Source organism: Bubalus bubalis, chromosome 2, assembly GCF_019923935.1.
Source record: "Bubalus bubalis isolate 160015118507 breed Murrah chromosome 2, NDDB_SH_1, whole genome shotgun sequence".
Classification (NCBI taxonomy): domain Eukaryota; kingdom Metazoa; phylum Chordata; class Mammalia; order Artiodactyla; family Bovidae; genus Bubalus; species Bubalus bubalis.
The window spans coordinates 70,116,447-70,135,143 of NC_059158.1; the positions used below are offsets into that span (position 1 = coordinate 70,116,447).

The following is an 18,697-nucleotide window of genomic DNA, read 5'->3' on the forward strand; positions in this document are numbered from 1 at the left end:
GAGCGCGAAAGGGGTCTTGCAGGTCATTTGCTGATTGGATAAGGCACATATACTGGTGGGGGGAAGAGTAAGGCAAATACCTTCTTCCTGTGGGGTAGGAGGGGAGGCAGGTTATACTGCTCAGGAGGACCTGAAATCCTTTAATAGTTACAATGTGGGGGAGGGAAGGACGATAAGGGTCTGTTTTTTTTTCTATTCCTGCATTCCAAGACCATCCTTGTTTTTTTCTGTTCTTTTGTCCTTGGGACACCACATTTCAGACTTTTCTTGATGTCAGGACTGTGTTCTGCTTTGGCTATGATAAACCATTTGCCTCTTAAAATAATTGTATGCAAAACCATGTTTATTTCTTGGAAAATAAAAGCCATTACACAGGTTATTAATTCCACAGGCAAAAGAAAATGAAATATTAAATGTGAAAAATGAAGTACACATCATGGAGAACACTATGGAAAGCCAGAAGGCGGAAAGGGAAGAACTCAGCCACCTTCGGACAGCCTGGCAACTTAAAGCCGCTGCAAGCAAGCCCGTGAAACAGCAGTGGGCAGCATTCAAAGAGCAGCTTAGAAAGGTGAGGGAACATGCAGTGGGTTTTATTGAGACTTAAAAAGAAAGGCAATTCTGACGCATGCTGTAACATGGAGAAACCTTGGAAATGTAAGTGAGGTCAGCCAAGCACAAAAGGATAAATATTGGGATTCCACTTTTGTGAGGTAGCTCGAGTAGTCAAATTCAGGGAGACAGAAGGCAGAAGAGAGGTTATCAGAGGCTGAGGGAAGGGGGAAACGGAGGTTGGTGTCTATCTGGGACAGAGTTTCTGTTTGGGAAGATGAAAAAGTTCTGATGATGGATGGTGGTAATGATTGCACACCAAAGCTCATTAACTCCACTAACCTGCACATTTAAAAGTGGTTAAAATAGTAGATTTTTTGTTGTTGTTATGCATATATACTACAGTGAAAAGAGGGCTTGTGCTTTTATTCATTGGTGGTTTAGAACCAGAAGCTCACTCTAGGTAGTGAGTGTTTTCATGGCAGTTGCAAGGTTTGATGACACACCATGTCATCACTGGAATGATTATGATGTATTTGCTGGTGGTAACAGAGAAAACATATGCATAACTATCTAATGTCTATTTCAGACCATGCACAACTTAAAACTTCTTCAGGAAGCACTTATGCCTGTGTCTGCACTTGACCTTGGAGGGAGTCTCCAGACCATTTTAGGTCTACGGAAAAAATGGAATGAAATGAAGCCTCAGTTCCAGGTGAAGAAGCAAACTGATGACTTGGGTGAATGAAAAAGAATGAAAAGCTGTTCAGTTGAAGCTCACCTAATTAATTTTAACTGTCTGATGAATTACAATTTTTTAAAAAACAAAAGCATTGCTTTTCTAAAACTCCATGTGTCAGACACATTTTTCTTCCTTTTTAAATGCAATGTGTTATATTTGATGATATACAAACATTCAGGCTACAAAAGGTCCTTAATATATTCTTACCTTCAGTTCAGTTCAGTTCACTCGCTCAGTCGTGTCCGACTCTTTGTGACCCCATGAATCGCAGCACGCCAGGCCTCCCTGTCCATCACCAACTCCCAGAGTTCACTCAAACTCATGTCCATCTAGTTGGTGATGCCATCCAGCCATCTCATCCTCTGTCGTCCCCTTCTCCTCCTGCCCCCATTCCCTCCCAGCATCAGAGTCTTTTCCAATGAGTCAACTCTTTGCATGAGGTGGCCAAAGTACCAGAGTTTCAGCTTTAGCATCAGTCCTTCCAAAGAACACCCAGGACTGATCTCCTTTAGAATGGACTGATTGGATCTCCTTGCAGTCCAAGGGACTCTCAAGAGTCTTCTCCAACACCACAGTTCAAAAGCATCGATTCTTCGGCACTCAGCTTTCTTCACAGTCCAACTCTCACATCCATACATGACCACTGGAAAAACCATAGCCTTGACTAGACGGACCTTTGTTGGCAAAGTAATGTCTCTACTTTTGAATATGCTATCTAGGTTGGTCATAACTTTCCTTCCAAGAAGTAAGCATCTTTTAATTTCATGGCTGCAGTCACCATCTGCAGTGATTTTGGAGCCCAAAAAAATAAAGTCTGACACTGTTTCCACTGTTTACCCATCTATTTCCCATGAAGTGATGGGACCAGATGCCATGATCTTAGTTTTCTGAATGTTGAGCTTTAAGCCAACTTTTTCACTCTCCTCTTACCTTAGATTATTTTAATTTAAATTATTTCCTTGTTAATGTATTTATCATATATTTATTCTAATTCTTTTCCTAAAAGGTATAGATATGTTTTTGATTCAGAGATCTCAAGGCAAGGCTAGACCCTCTTTGACACAGAGGTTCTGCTGTCCTCTGTCACTGAAATTATCCCTGTGATGTCATTGTCCCCACCCACTGGAACCCCAGCCTTCTGCCACCATCCCAAGAATTTTGTTGTGCTCTCCCATTCTCCCTCTGAGAGCCCTCAGGGTGTGAGAGAAAAAACCATGAGTCATATTCCTAGGCCCTGATGGCTTCTGCATTCCTTAACCCCCACTTCCTGCCACTCCTGAGCCTGACACAATTGCTGGAAAAGTTTGCCAGTCATTTTATCCTCCTACCTGGATTCTGTTCTTTGCTGCAAACTTAAGATACCTGTGTTTCTGTTTGTCACTATTTTGCAAGTGTTGGATGTAAAGAATCCCAGGACTGGAAGTTTGAAGTTTCCTTTAGGGAATATCTAATTTATGTTCCTTTAAGACAAAGCTGGGGGCTTCTTGGGTGGGACAGTGGTAAAGAATCCCCTGCCAATTCAGAAGATGCAGGAGACATGGGTTTGATCCCTGGGTCGGGAAAGATCCCTGGGAGTAGGAAATGACAATGCCCTTCAGTATTCTTGCCTGAAAAATTCCATGGACAGAGGAGCCTGGCCGACTACAGTCCATGGGGTCACAAAGAGTCGAGCATGCACATGCACACATGTGTGCACACACACACAAGACAAGACAAAAGTGATGTAATACATAACCACCTCCCAACACACACACACACACCATTGCAGCCCACAGTGAACTCTTTCCTCCAAACTCCTAGAAAATTCTACTAGCCTGTTAGTTTCTTTGTTATACTCTGTGTCATATGTATCTGCATTTCATGTGTGCACACTCCCCTGCACATAAGCGTGTGTGTGTGTGTGTACAAATTCCTCTAAATCAGGAACTGTTATCCAGATTCTTTAGCTCTGTCACCGTGATGTGTATATATTTGATGTCCATGCACTTGATTTCAACTTGAATACCCTTACTAGGTCACTCTTCTGCAAATTATCTCCTTAGCTTAAATCATTTCCATTACTTTTATCCTTGCCATAAAATCCAACCCTGAAATCATAGTTAATGGCCATACCACCCTGAATGTGCCCAATCTCGTCTGAAATTATAGTGGCTTCCTCTCGGAACTGTCCGCCAGGATCTAGATTCCTATAAGGGCTATCGCGCTGGGTAAGAAAGAAGGTGGTTTGTCCCTCCCTACAAGTGCTGGCTATTTGTGGATTCTGGGATGACTGCTTTTATAGCAGCATAGCTACTATGGTCCTCAGCTGGTGGTTCATTCTGATCATTCTTTTATCCCAAAGGACAGATAATCCACCCAGTGTACTTTTATACTTGTCTTCTTGTGGTGTTCTTATCATACCACCTGATTCTAGTTTTATTAAACATCACAGATGGTCATGGCCTCATAGAGTATCTAGAATATATTTACTTAGCAGATGACTAGATGACTCTGGAGAAGGCAATGGCACCCCACTCCAGTACTCTTGCCTGGAAATCCCATGGACGGAGGAGCCTGGGAGGCTGCAGTCCATGGGGTCGCTAAGAGTCAGGCACGACTGAGCGACTTCACTTTTACTTTTCACTTTCATGCATTGGAGAAGGAAATGGCAACCCACTCCAGTGTTCTTGCCTGGAGAATCCCAGGGACAGAGGAGCCTAGTGGGCTGCCATCTATGGGGTCACTCAGAGTCAGACACGACTGAAGTGACTTAGCAGCAGCAGCAGATGACTCTATGCTATGTCATAGAAATATATGACTTTCCATTTTGCCCTCTAACTTTGAAACAGTTTTTTTGTGTTCTTTTTTTTAATTTAATTTAATGTTAATTTAAAATTTAAAAAATATATCTGAGAAGATTAGGATGGAATAATATATCCCTAGCATCACCCACAATGCCTGGATTTGCAGGGATGGGGGTGAGCCTCGCAATAAGTATTTGTTAACAAGTAAGAGAGTGATTTGTTATTGAGATCTTCATATGTCTGTTGTAAAGTAAAAAGCTCTCTAGAAGCTCATTTTATTGCTTTCAACTCTTCAGCAACTGAATGATGAGGTTCAGTATATTATAAGAGAGTCAGAAGAGTTAAATGGCAAAGGAGCACCTGTGAAAGAAAAGTCTCAACAGCTGAAGGACCTTATCCACTTCCATCAAAGCCTGAAACAGAGAATCCGAGATTACGAGGACATCCTATATAAGATTATCCAGTTCCACCAAGTCAGAGAAGAGGTAAGACTTACCATGGATGTCTGGAAGACTCTCAGTTTTAAACTATGAAATTAAAAATAAATGATTTTGTAATAAATAAAGGCCAGGTTGCTTATTTCTGATACTAGAAGCTTTCTGCAATCTGGCTCCTGACTTTTCTCGCACTGAGCCCCATCCCCCCAATCTACCAGCCAAACAGAGCTCTCCTTGGTCCCTCAAAGATGGCACCCACATTCCTTATTCCAAGCCCTGACTCTTGAGCTGCATTTATCTGTCAGGTCCTTCTCTCTCCTCTATACCACTTAAACCTTGTCCCTCCATCTAACAACCCTACCTTCCTTGGAGTGATTTCTCTTCTCTTCTAAATTCCTCGAACTCTCACTGTTTATTCCACACATCTGTCTTTTTTATATCTTGATTCTTAATTACTTTTGTTGCCCTAACAAAAGTTAGGGTAAAAGTAACTTAAGGTAGGGTATATGTAAGCAACAAAAGGCAGGGTATAAGCAACTAAAGGGAAGAAAACAAATTTTATAATTGCAGTGTCAGTAGAACTTCATAAATAATGGCTTCTCTTAACAGAAAATACCACTGAGCAGGTACACACAACAGAAAATAGAGGTGTATTGACATGCCTTGAAAATAGCCTCTGAATTTCGTCAAATCACAGGCCTACATCTTGCTAAAGTTTTAGGCTATGAACAGTGTTTTCTTCTTTAATAGAACTGACAATGTTAGTCCCTTAATTTTACTCTATTGACTTGCACCATTATAACATTTATTTGTCTATAACACTAATTTTAGATGGGCTTGTCAGCAGTGGACTAGCTAGTTAAATATGTTATAGAAAATGAGCATTTTTAAAAAATCTATCTTTGAGAAAGACAAAGGTATGTATGATATCACGTGTGGAATCTAAAATGTACAATAAAGTAGTGAATATAACAAAAAAAGAAGCAGTCTCACATATGTAGAGAACTAGTGGTTACCAGCGGGGAGAGGGAGGCGGGGAGGGGCAATATAGAGGTAGGGTATTAAGAGGTACAAACATTTAGGTATAAAATAAGCTACAAGGATATATTGTACAATTTAGGGAATATAGCCAATGTTTTATAATAACTATAAATGGAGTATAACCTTTAAAAATTGCGAATCGCTATATCGTACAACTGTCATTTACATAATACCATACATCAACTATACCTCTATTAAAAAAAGAAACTGTTTTCATAAAAATATGAAACCCAGGTTAATTGTTAATGGCCTGAATTCCAGCTGGGAAGACTCTTCAAATCAAGAGAACTGGAGTTTCCAGAACATGCAGAGGAAATGAACGATGCTCACGATGCCCAGGTCCTCCTGAGACGCTCTCGGGCAAAGCAGGCGCATATAGACCATCTGCATGACCTGGCTCTCTCCTTGGGGGTGGATGTCATCTCATCAGTGCAGCAGCCTGTAAGCAACTTAGACACTGTCATTTGCACCTGATATGGCTGGGAGTTGGGCTGTAATAGGAAAGAAACCGGGTGGACCACCTGGTATACGTTCAATTAAAAACTACAGTAAGCCATTGGGATACTTATTTGTGGTAAGTTTCTACCACGTCTAAAAAATGTTTTAAGGAGAAAAATAAATCTGATTTTAAAAGTCTTGTTTAATACATCTATTCTCATGCTCATTTAAAAGTTATAGAATTGCTATCTATAATGGCAGTTGGTTTTTCACATTTGAAATAAAGAGGAACTAAACTTTTAATTTTATTTATTTTAAATTGATACCCCAAATTGTAAACCTTTTAAGTATATACGGAGTGACTTGGCTATGTGAATCTACTCAAGTCTATGAGATTTAAGTACAGAGCAAGTTTTTCTGAAACAAATTTAGCAATAATTGAAATTTAGTCTAAGCGTGAGATATACACTTGATTTCAAAGACTTAATATGAAAGAGAAAACCTTACTAGTTTTTTTATATTTGGTTAAACAAACTATATTGTGAAAATTAACTTCACCAGTTTCTTTTTAATATGACTACTAGAAAATTTAAAATTATTCATGTGGCTCATGTTGTATTTCTGTTGGACAATGCTGCTTTAGCATGTCAGATCTGAAAGGTAGCCTTGAGATAGTAGACCCAGGATCTTCATCTTCAGATGAAGAGTCTGATCCCAGAGAAGCTACTTTATCCACAAAAACCCAGAGTAGAGGAGCCCAAGCACCTTGGCTCCACCCAGGCCTCTGGGCACCAGTCATTGGATCTGCTTTTTCCACTGGGCTGACCTTACCAAAGGAGCTTAAAAGAGATGGAAATAATTCCAGATTAAATTTTCCTAAATAACACATTGGGTTCTGATATAAAAATAAAACAAAAACTCCTTCTTCAAATTCTTAATTTGAGGATTTGAGGGAAGAAAAGATTGTGTTAATTCTATCCAATACATATAACATTAATAAAAACCATAATGGATAATTTTATTTTAAAGTTCATTTATGATATCTACTAAACTACGTTGTTGTTGTTCTTCAGTCACTTAGTCATGTCCGATTCTTTGTGACCCCATGGACTACAACACTCCAGGCTTCCCTGTCCTTCACTATCTCCTGGACTTTGCTCAGACTCATGAGCATTGAGTCGGTGATGCCATCCAGTCATCTTGTCCTCTGTCATCCCCTTCTCCTCCTGCCTTCAGTCTTTCCCAGAATCAGGGTTTTTTCCCAATGAGTCGACTCTTTGCATGAGGTGGCAAAAGTGTTGGAGCTTCAGCATCAGTCCTTCCAATGAATATTCAGGGTTGATTTCCTTTAGGATTGACTGGTTTGATCTCCCAAATTATATGGAATGCAGTAAATCTAAAGGATTTTTGTTAATCTGAAAGAAATACAAAATTTCTGTCACTGTTAATAGACTCTGTTTTCCCCAAGAAGGAGCTTTCTTTTAAAGAGTTTTGTTTCATTAGTAGATTTATTTTTAAAAGAAAAGAGCAAGGAAGACGTCTCACTTTGCACAAATAGTATAAATTGTTCTCCAATTCACGTCTGGCTTTAACTTCAGGAGCCCCTGCACAGAGTAGAGATGGGAGCACTTGCATAATGAACCTGAGGCTAACCTCAAATTGACAAGAAAATTACAGTGTAGAAGCCAAATGTTTCTAATGCATATTTTATGCCTTTTGAAGTAAAAATTATACCTTACATTGAATGGTGTCTCTGAGGCGTTGGGTATGATGAGCAACTCTTCAAAACTCAAGTTTCGAAACTAAAAATGTAAGTTTGTCTTTCACAACATTGGATATTGGTGTCTGGCTTCCTTCTGAAATCAAAGAAGTTTAAGGTAAATCAGGAGCTTATTTTCTTTATTGTCATTTATGAGTTTCACAATGCAGGTAAATAGCATGTTGTTCTCATTGCCATTTGGACCGTTCCCTTCATCACTTTCACTTCTCTCTCATTTTCAGAACTGCTCTAACGTTTCTGCAAAGAACCTGCAGCAACAGCTGGACATGCTTGAAGGGGACTGTCTGACCTGGCGAGCCCAGACTGAGGACCATGAGCGGGCCCTGACCCGCAGCCTGGAGTTCTGCATTACAAGGGATGAGATAGGCGAGGTGGGAACACACACACACACACACGCACACACACGTGCGTGCACACACATGCACACACACACACACACAATAAATCAGGAGACTTTCTTTTTACCCTTGACCTTTTAATCTACCAAGCAGTGGCCTCAGGGCTCAGAAAGGTTGAGTACAGAGTACACTTTAAACTCCCCAAACTGTTGATATCAGTATGTTGTCAGTGTATAGACCCTGGAATGTAGTATTACGGTTTTTTGCTTGCTCCTCCCCACCCACCCCAAACCCTTATAGCAGTAGTTTTGCTTGAGTGGATATAGCTCATCAGGGCAGAAGGGTGACACCTTCCCGGTGCAGCCAGCTCCAGCCTGCTGAGAGGCTATTTAAGTTCCACTGACTCATGATGAAGGGTCAGGGGAGCAAGCTTGTTGCCTCAGAGGTTACAAAGTATTATCACTAAAGTCAAGTGGCTGCTTTCATATTTACTCAAACCGAATGGCTTCTCTGGCAAAGCAACTCCTAGAGAAAAAGAAATAACAGGTGAAAGGTATCTTCATTTTTTTATTGTTTTTTATTGTTTGCCACTTTATTTTTTTAATTGAAGGATATTTGCTTTACAGAATTTTGTGGTTTTCTGTCATACATCAACAAGAATCAGCCATAGGTACACCCATGTTCCCTCCCTCCTGAACCTCCCTCCCATCTCCCTCCCCACCCCACCTTTCTAGATGCTCATAAAGCCCCTGTTTGAGTTCCCTGAGTCATACAGCAAATTCCCATCGGCTGTTTTACATATGGTATTATAAGTTTCCATGTTCCTCTCTCCATGCTGCTGCTGCTGCTGCTGCTAAGTCGCTTCAGTCGTGTCCGACTCTGTGCGACCCCATAGACGGCAGCCCACCAGGCTCCCCCGTCCCTGGGATTCTCTAGGCAAGAACACTGGAGTGGGTTGCCATTTCCTTCTCCAATGCATGAAAGTGAAAAGTGAAAGTGAAGTCGCTCAGTCATGTCCGACCTTCAGTGACCCCATGGACTGCAGCCCAACAGGCTTCTCCATCCATGGGATTTTCCAGGCAAGAGTACTGGAGTGGGGTGCCATTGCCTTCTCTGTCCTCTCTCCATACATCTCAATTCCACCTCCTCTCTCTCAATTCTACCCACCTGCCTCCCTAAGGCACACACTGAACTACAGCGCCACCCTCCCCTAGTGAAACTTTCCGTACAAAGGTTTACTTGTTTTAGGAGAAAAATAAAGGATAGCATGGGCCCCGGTTCCTTACTGGAACTGACAGCAGGACAGAAGGTACCATAATTCTAGACTTATCTCTTTTGAAAGCAAGACATAAGTCCATTAATCTCAAGCCCAAGTGAGTGGAGGGGAAAAGAAGTAGTAAAACTTCTTGATTGTTCTGCTTATGCCCAAGTTACACAATTTCAGCCCAGTGACTATCAACTGTTGTCAATATCAGAGCATAGACTGAAGTATGAGTAAACCTGGGTGGTCGTCAAGCCCTTTTTGGCCAAAGGCAAGTGCAAGAAAGGAGCAGGACTGGAAGGAAAGCAAGAGGGGGAGAGAGCAGGAGAGGGCGCTTGGATCCCATTCAGCAGGAGGGAAACCAGCATCACCGGATTTTCAGTGGAGCAATGTGCCACGGGACTGTGGAGTTTCTGCTCCCAGTATGTGTTCCAGGAGCCACTGTGGGCCAGAGACTCTTTATTCACTCAGAGTTAAACACCTGGTGTAGCCTGTCCTCTGAGTAGAATGGCCTCTTCCAGGTCACGTCCTGCAGTTAGCAACACTTCAGCCAGATCTTGTTAAGAAAAACAACCTTGATTCTCCCCAAGGCTGTAAAATTTAGATTCATAGTCATGGAAATAATTTTTTTACTACCTTCTCCTAAAATTGTTTTCTTTCTTCGCTTACATCTTCCTCCTCTTCCTTAAAAAAAAAAAAATGTGTAAACTTTTCTTGCTGAAAATCTGTCTCTACTGTGATGTTCAGCCCTATTTTATTGAAAGCAGAAGAGAGCAAGCTAAAGGTTATTCCTGGCTGCCTGCGGCTCAGCATCCCTCTTCCTGAAGCGCCATGGCCTTTTTGGACCTGGGTCTCCCCACAGTGGTTCAGGCCCTTCCCATAGTGGTTCTATTTACAGGCTGCCTCGTCATGACCCTGTGCTGGAAGCCAGCGGGCTGGGAAGACAGATGGCCCTTCCAGTCATAGCAAGGACGCCTGGGATTGCCTGTACCAGAACAAGAACGAGAAACCAGATACGTGTGGGTTTGATTTAGGAATCAGATATCCCTACAACATGTTCTTAAATATTAACAGAGTGATTCTTCTCATTTGCTTCTACTTCACATCCAACTCATGCTTGATACTAGTTACAGTTTCATGTTTAAAGGACCTTAAAAAGTTTTGGCCTGTCTCCTTTCTTTTCTTTTTTTCTCTATTGAATACAAAAGCATTTATTTTAACAAACTTTATATTTAAAATAGAATTTTAATCTGTCTACTCACAAAACCTAATTCAAAAACATGATGTATTTATCTCTCTGGCTGATTTGATGTTATTCCTTTACAAACAATATTCAATTTATAATTATTTTATGAAACTGTACTAAATGAAGTTTTTATTTTATCAGAGATCATTTCCCTTTCAGTTCAGTTCAGTTCAGTCACTCAGTCATGTCCGACTCATTGCGACCCCATGAATTGCAGCATGCCAGGCCTCCCTGTCCATCACCAGCTCCCGGAGTTCACCCAAACTCACGTCCATCGAGTTGGTGATGCCATCCAAAATTATTTTTTATTGAAGCATAGTTGATTTACAATGTTGTGTTAGTTTCTGCTGTACTAACTGAATCAGGTATACATATATATATATATATATATATATATATATATATACATACTCTTTTTTAGATTATGTTCCACTATAGGTCATTAAAGAGTGTTAAGGAGAGTTCCCAGTGCTATACAGTAGGTTCTTATTCAGGAATTAATATATTAAAATATTTATATAAAAGTTTGTTATAAGTCATATACAACTTTGAGATGAGAATATTTTAGCCCAACCTCTGTGATTATTTCTTTATTGATTAATTTATTTTAATTGGAGGCTATTACTTTACAATTTTGTGGTGGATTTGCCACACATTGACATGAATCAGCCACAGGTGTACATGTGTCCCCCCAGTTCCGAACACCACTTCCCCCTCCCTCCCCATCCCATCCCTCTGAGTTGTCCCAGTGCACCAGCTTTGAGTGCCCTGTATCATGCATCGAACTTGGACTGGCCATCTATTCACATATGGTAATATACATGTTTCAATGATATTCTCTCACGTCATCCCACCCTCACATTCTCCCACAGAGTCCAAAAGTCTGTTCTTTATGTCTGTGTCTCTTTTGCTGTCTTGTATATAGGGTCATCGTTACCATCTTTCTAGATTCCATATATATGCGTTAATATACTGTATTGTGGAGAAGGCAATGGCACCCCACTCCAGTACTCTTGCCTGGCAAATCCCATGGATGGAGGAGCCTGGTAGGCTGCAGTCCATGGGGTCACAAAGAGTCAGACACGACTGAGCGACTTCACTTTCACTTTTCACTTTCATGCATTGGAGAACGAAATAGCAACCCACTCCAGTGTTCTTGCCTGGAGAATCCCAGGGATGGCAGAGCCTGGTGGGCTGCCGTCCATGGGGTCGCACGGAGTCGGACATAACTGAAGCGACTTAGCAGCAGCAGCAGCAGCATACTGTATTGGTGTTTTTCTTTCTGACTTACTTCACTCTGTATAATAGACTCCAGTTTCATCTACCTCATTGGAACTGACTCAAATGCATTCTTTTTAATAGCTGAGTAATATTCTATTGTGTATATGTACCACAACTTTTTTATCCATTCTTCTGTCAGTGGACATCTAGGTTGCTTCCATGTCCTAGCTATTGTAAACAGTGCTGGGATTAACATTGGGGTACAGTGTCTCTTTCAATTCTGGTTTCCTCCATGCATATGCCCAGCAGTGGGATTGTTGGGTCATATGGCAGTTCTATTTCCAGTTTTTAAAGAAATATCCACACTGTTCTCCATAGTGGCTGTACTAGTTTGCATTCCTACCAACAATGTCAGAGGGTTCCCTTTTCTCCACACTCTCTCCAGCATTTATTGTTTGTAGACTTTTTGATAGCAGCCATTCTGACTGGTGTGAGATGGTATCTCATTATGGTTTTAATTTGCATTATCTCTTCCCTGGTGGCTCAGACGGTAAAGCCTCTGCCTTCAAGGCGGGAGACCCGAGTTCAATCCCTGGGTGGGAAGATCCCCTGGAGAAGGAAATGGCAACCCACTCCAGTACTCTTGCCTGGAAAGTTCCATGGACAGAGGAGCCTTGTAAGCTACAGTCCATGGGGTCGCAAAGAGTCAGACACGACTGAGCGACTTCACTTCTCTGATAATGAGGGATGTTGATCATCTTTTCATGTGATTTATTAGCCATCTGTACGTCTTTTTTGGAGAAATTAGTTCTTTGGCCCGTTTTTTTGATTGGGTCATTTATTTTTCTGGTATTGAGCTGCATGAGCTGCTTGGATATTTTTGAGATTAATTATTTGTCAATTGCTTCGTTTCCTATTATTTTCTTCCATTCTGAAGTCTGTCTTTTCACCTTGCTTTTAGTTTCTTTAGCTGTGCAAAAGCTTTTAAGTTTAATTAGGTCCCATTTATTTTTGCTTTTATTTCCATTTACTCTGGGAGGTGGGTCATAGAGGATCTTGCTGTGATTTATGTCAGAGAATGTTCTGCCTATGTTTTCCTCTAGGAGTTTAATAGTTTCTGGTCTTCAATTTAGATCTTTAATCCATTTTGAGTTTATTTTTGTGTATGGTGTTAGAAAGTGTTCTAGTTTCATTCTTTTACAGGTGGTTGACTAATTTTCCCAGCTGTTGCTAAGTCGCTTCAGTCATGTCCAACTCTGTGCAACCCCAGAGACAGCAGCCCACCAGGCTCCCCCATCCCTGGGATTCTCCAGGCAAGAGTACTGGAGTGGGTTGCCATTTCCTTCTCCAATGCATGAAAGTGAAAAGTGAAAGTGAAGTCGCTCAGTCGTGTCCAACTCCTAGCTACCCCATGGACTGCAGCCTACCAAGCTCCTCCGTCCATGGGATTTTCCAGGCAAGAGTACTGGAGTGGGTTGCCATTTCCTTCTCCAGGGGATCTTCCCAACCGAGGGATCAAACCCAGGTCTCCTGCACTGCAGGCAGATGCTTTACCATAAATCAATATATTACAATAATTTTTTTACATAAAAAAATATAGTCAGGTACCCCTTCAGAGAAGTAGACCGAGCATTTGATTTTTTTAGTTGATTTTGAAACTCAGTATTTTGCTTCCAATGCATTTAAAGTGCTTCTTGAAGTTTCACTGACTTTGAACTGTCTACTAAAAAACACAACCTTCATACTGCCAGATTTTGTGGAGGTTTTTTCCACTCATATATTTGTATGCATGAATGTTAAATCTCACTATACATTTTCTTGCCTGGCAGTATAAATAAGTTGTTAATACACAAAGCATTATAGATGTTCTTTGCCTTATTACATGACAGAACATCATCAGTTCCTTATTCTTTACACTTCTCTAGAAATTTAATAACTTAATATTAAACGTGTTTTCTTCTTGCAACCTGACCAAAAAATTTCCTTTACATTTACATTATGTTAATGGAAATTTGTCACTGGATTCTCATTATGGGTCACAAACAATTACCTTGCAGAGAAGAATAGTAATGACAGAATTGGATTGGTATTCATTTTCTCAAAGTAAATTTTGCAAACAGAAGTTTTCGTATAATTATGTTACTTCAGCCTGAAATTTTTACACTGTACCAACATCTTACCCATCAGGAAAGAAATGGAATATATATACACACACACACACATATTAATATATATGTATGTATGTTTGTATGTATTCCATATGTCATAGTTTCTTGTTCCAGTTACACAGATTCTTTTATTCTTCTGTCATTTAGTTCCAAGGAGATAAGGCAGATTAGCAGCAATAAGTTAGAATACAGGGATGCTGCTGCCATAGATACATACACAATGAATAACACTCGGTTCAGTTCAGTCGCTCAGTTGTGTCCGACTCTTTATGACTCCATGGACTGCAGCATGCCAGGCTTTCCTGTCCATCACCAACTCACAGAGTTTACCCAAACTCATGTCCACTGAGTCAGTGATGCCATCCAACCATCTCATCCTCTGTCGTCCCCTTTTCCTCCCACCTTCAATCTTTCCCAGCATCAGGGTCTTTTCAAATGTAGTGATTTTGGAGCCCCCAAAAATAAAGTCAGCCACTGTTTCCCCATCTATTTGCCATGAAGTGATGGGACTGGATGCCACGATCTTAGTTTTCTGAATGTTGAGCTTAGAGCCAAATTTTTCACTCTCCTCTTTCACTTTCATCAAGAGGCTCTTTAGTTCTTCTTTGCTTTCTGCCATAAGGGTGGTGTCATCTGCATATCTGACGTTATTGATATTTCTCCGGGCAATCTTGATTCCAGCTTGTGCTTCATCCAGCCCAGTGTTTCTCATGATGTACTCTGCATACACCTGACCTGCCTGACCTGCCTTTTGAGAAACCTGTATGCAGGTCAGGAAGCAACAGTTAGAACTGGACATGGAACAACAGACTGGTTCCAAATAGGAAAAGGAGTACGTCAAGGCTGTATATTATCACCCTGCTTATTTAACTTATATGCAGAGTACATCATGAGATGTACCAGTCCATCCTAAAGGAAATCAGTCCTGGTTGTTCATTGGAAGGACTGATGTTCAACCTGAAACTCCAATACTTTGGCCACCTGATGCAAAGAGCTGACTCATTTGAAAAAAAAAAAAAAAAAACCCTGATGTTGGGAAAGATTGAAGGCAGGAGTAGAAGGGGACGACAGAGGATGAGATTGTTAGATGGCATCACCAACTCAATGGATGTGAGTTTGGGTAAACTCTGGGAGTTGGTGATGGACAGGGAGGCCTGGCGTGTTGAGGTTCATGGGGTTGCAAAGAGTCAGACACTACTGAGCAACTGAACTAAACTGAACTCTACATATAAGTTAAATAAGCAGGGTGACAATATACAGCCTTGATGTTCTCCTTTCCTTACATTGTTGTTATTTAGTCTCTAAGTCATTTCGGACTCTGTGTGTCCCCATGGACTGTAGCCCATGAGGGTTGTCCGTCCATGGGATTTCCCAGGCAAGAATACTAGAGTGGGGTGCTGTTTCCTTCTCCAGGGGATCTTCCTGAACCAGGGATCAAACCCACGTCTCCTGCATTGGCACGCGGGTTCTTTACCACTGAGCCACCAGGGAAACCCTCTGACATTGTGTGTTTTTTGCTTTTGACAAATGACTATGGGCAGCCACCAACTGGCAGGAAAGAAAGCAGAAAAAGAGGGCATAGATGAGGCAGCACTATGGAATAGTGCAGTTAATTACTATTTTTCAAATTGATGATCTTAATTCATCATTTTAAGGAAAACCTAAATTATCATCATTCAACTAATATTACTCTGTGACTACTGTCTGCCAAGCCATAGAGCACAACAGTCCTTAGGAAACTAATAGTTTGGGCAACTTAAAGCCCAAGGGCCTTCACAATCACAACTGCTCATCACTAGGCCCCAGTGTGGGTCCATTTAGTTGGCATTTATAAGAGGATAGAAAAGACTATAATTTGTTCTGAAATGTCCATTCCATTGGGTTAAAATCTGTTGGAAGTTTGGTGTTTCACAGCTGCAAAACTACTCTTCTTACTGTAGAAGATAAAAAGCTGAACTTTTCAAATCATGGTTATCGTGTTCAGAAAATAAAATGTAAATATATTGTGAGCACACAAAACTTGCAGCACGGATGACTAGCTATTACTGAGAAATGCTGCCACCTGCAATTTAAAATGGAGCAATTGTCTCCTCTTTCCAAGCTGCCCCACTTTCTGCTTCTACAAGACTGGTCGTAAGCGCAGGAAGACAGTCATGTGGTTGCTGAACAGGAGGAGGCCAAGAAAGTCGGGTCCTGAAATCTCTCCAGAACTAAAGCTAAAGTTACCATTAATAGTTGTAGCTAGTCACTTGGGTTAAATTAGGAGTCTGGGACCACTTCATTTCAAATGAAGCCTCCCTGGGGTGTTATAACATTAGAGCCTTCTTCCTGTTACTGATAATGAGCATCAGAAAACTTTTTTTTTTTCTGGAGTAGGCAAAAATGGTGGGCAAAAAATAAAGCTCATGAAATGGACATTAAGAGACATGAACTACTTGTTTTGTATTTTTGCTTCTGGCTAGTCATGTGCCATAGTTCTAATGAAAGGCTTTTGTTTTAAAGACATTGTCTTAGTTTTAAAATGTCCCATGTCCCGCACGTAAAGTGGCCTTGCCAACAACAGACTCACAAATAATGCACCCTTGTGCCAAAGCAGCCTCAGCCAGCTTCGTCAAGACAAAATAAAATAGCAAGCCAGCCTCTTTGTTACCCATTTTGTTCCCTTTTGCTTCTTCCCTAAGAAGTTTTGTTTATGTCTAACCCTGAGAGAAGTTTTCTGCTCCCTGGGAAATTTGGTGAAGATGCTCATTATGTTAGTTTCAAAAGAACTGCAGTTTTAAGTCTTAATGATTTTTTTCCTAATTACAGCTATATTCTACAGCAACTATGGAGGAGCTGGACAAGTGGAAAGATAGGAAAATCACACTGTGCATTTGAAAAAGTATCTTTCTCCTGATTTTCTTAAGACTTTCAGAAATTTTATCAATACAAATTATAACAACATTTAAAGATTTTGAATAGGGTAAACTTATCCTTGCCCCAAGTTTTGGGTGGTTTTCCTTCTTTCTGTGCTCTGGTTGAGCAGTTGTCTTGGCCATCTCCACCATTCCCCATTGTTGATCAGCTAACTAAAGTTTAAAACAGCTGCATGCATGAACGGTGATACCACAGCCGAGCAACCATGGCATTCAGTTTTTAAAAAAAAAAAATACATATAAACAAGTTATATGGGTATTAGATGGGAAGTTAACTTTTCATATTAGAATGCACAGGTAAGAAAATTAGACATGGCTAGATTTTTTTCTGAAAATCTGGTTGCTGAAGGTAATTCATGCTTGCTGCCTTCAACTTGTATCTGCAATAGTCCTGAATTTGAGCTGGGAAAGATTCAGGATTTAAATGGATTTCCAGTGGGACCAAAAGAGAGAAGTGCCAGCAAGTTTGTCAAAGGAGATCATATGTCAGAAAGAAACTGATCCCATTTCACCATGAACATTCTTTGGCCTTATAAATCATCTTCAGTGAAAGTACGTACATTCTAAGGCAAACAGAAATAAAATTGCACTTATCATTTATCAGCCTCAAACTTCTTAATCCAAGGTAAACTTTAAATGTCATCACTTAGAATTAAAAGGGTAAGGCTCAGCCTTTCTTCATTTATCACATAGTTTTCAAATAGATGTTGATTTTTTTCCCATTTAAACAAGTGGGCATAACTCAGTGGTTATCAGGTTGATGACAGAGTCCCTCTTCCTTTGTCCAGACTGAAGTCTATAATATATGTTATGGTACAGTCATGGGAAAAAAAGAATATAAAATTTTTTTTTTCTGATGGATACATGTTAGTGACTGTACATATTTTTCCTTTCTTTTTATTTTACTTTATTTATTGTTATTACAAATAAAAATTGTATTTTTAACTGTAGTGAATGACACATCACATAAAATTTACCATCTTAACCCTTTTAGGAGTACTTATAAGTGATTTTAGGGCACTCACATTGTTGTACTACTATCTCTTCATATCTTAACCTCATAAAATTGTCCTCATTTGTGCTTTCCCACTAATATCAAAACACACACATTTTAACACATCCACTGTCAAAAAATTTAAATATGAATTGTTTATTTTGTAAACATATCAGCTGAATATTATCTTTTAAATATTTTTCTGAGTTCTATTGGAGGAATAGTTTTCAAATTTTGAAGTTATAATTCTTTCCATTCCTTTATAATATTATTGATTTATCAATTGGAATATTTTATGTGGTCTCTGTGCTTGTAGTTTAAAGCTAATGCTCAACACTTTTATTTATCATATAAATAACACTGATGAAGTATAGGTATAGCAAATGCAAAAATTGAATCAGTATAATAGTTTCCATGTATGCAATTAGGGCTTTATTGATTGCTCTTTTCAGAAAGCAGAGAAGGCAATGGCAACCCACTCCAGTGTTCTTGCCTGGAAAATCCCATGGACAGAGGAGCCTGGTGGGCTGCCATCTATGGGGTTGCACAGAGTAGGACATGACTGAAGCAACTTAGCAGCAGCATCAGTTTTCAGAAAGTGTTAAAGATCAAAGTTTTGTCTTTATAATATGCAGAATTTGAAATAAGAATTGAGAAGATGAGCATTTTCTCGGGCAGATAGTTTTTCTGCATTTTAAACCTAAAATCCAGCATGTGCACAACCTTTATTCCCTCCCAAATAATTTACTTGGTGTCACTGAAAAGAATTTTAATGTTTTCC

The 18,697-nt window shown here is 40.1% G+C and overlaps 1 protein-coding gene across 11 annotated transcripts in view; it reads left to right on the plus strand.

Moving 5' to 3' along the window:
- CCDC141 (coiled-coil domain containing 141) overlaps positions 1-18,697 on the plus strand; it is a 213,691-nt gene that overhangs the window by 167,324 nt on the left and 27,670 nt on the right. For 10 of the 11 annotated variants that reach the window (XM_044932914.2, XM_044932920.2, XM_044932926.2 and 7 more), the window contains 5 exons: positions 392-571; positions 1,142-1,267; positions 4,374-4,562; positions 5,817-5,996; positions 7,995-8,144. In XM_044932914.2, the coding sequence (XP_044788849.2) occupies positions 392-571; positions 1,142-1,267; positions 4,374-4,562; positions 5,817-5,996; positions 7,995-8,144 (825 nt within the window). Of the gene's footprint in view, positions 1-391; positions 572-1,141; positions 1,268-4,373; positions 4,563-5,816; positions 5,997-7,994; positions 8,145-10,270; positions 10,828-18,697 lie in introns of those variants that run through there. The other variant, XM_044932944.2, reaches the window with a different exon arrangement.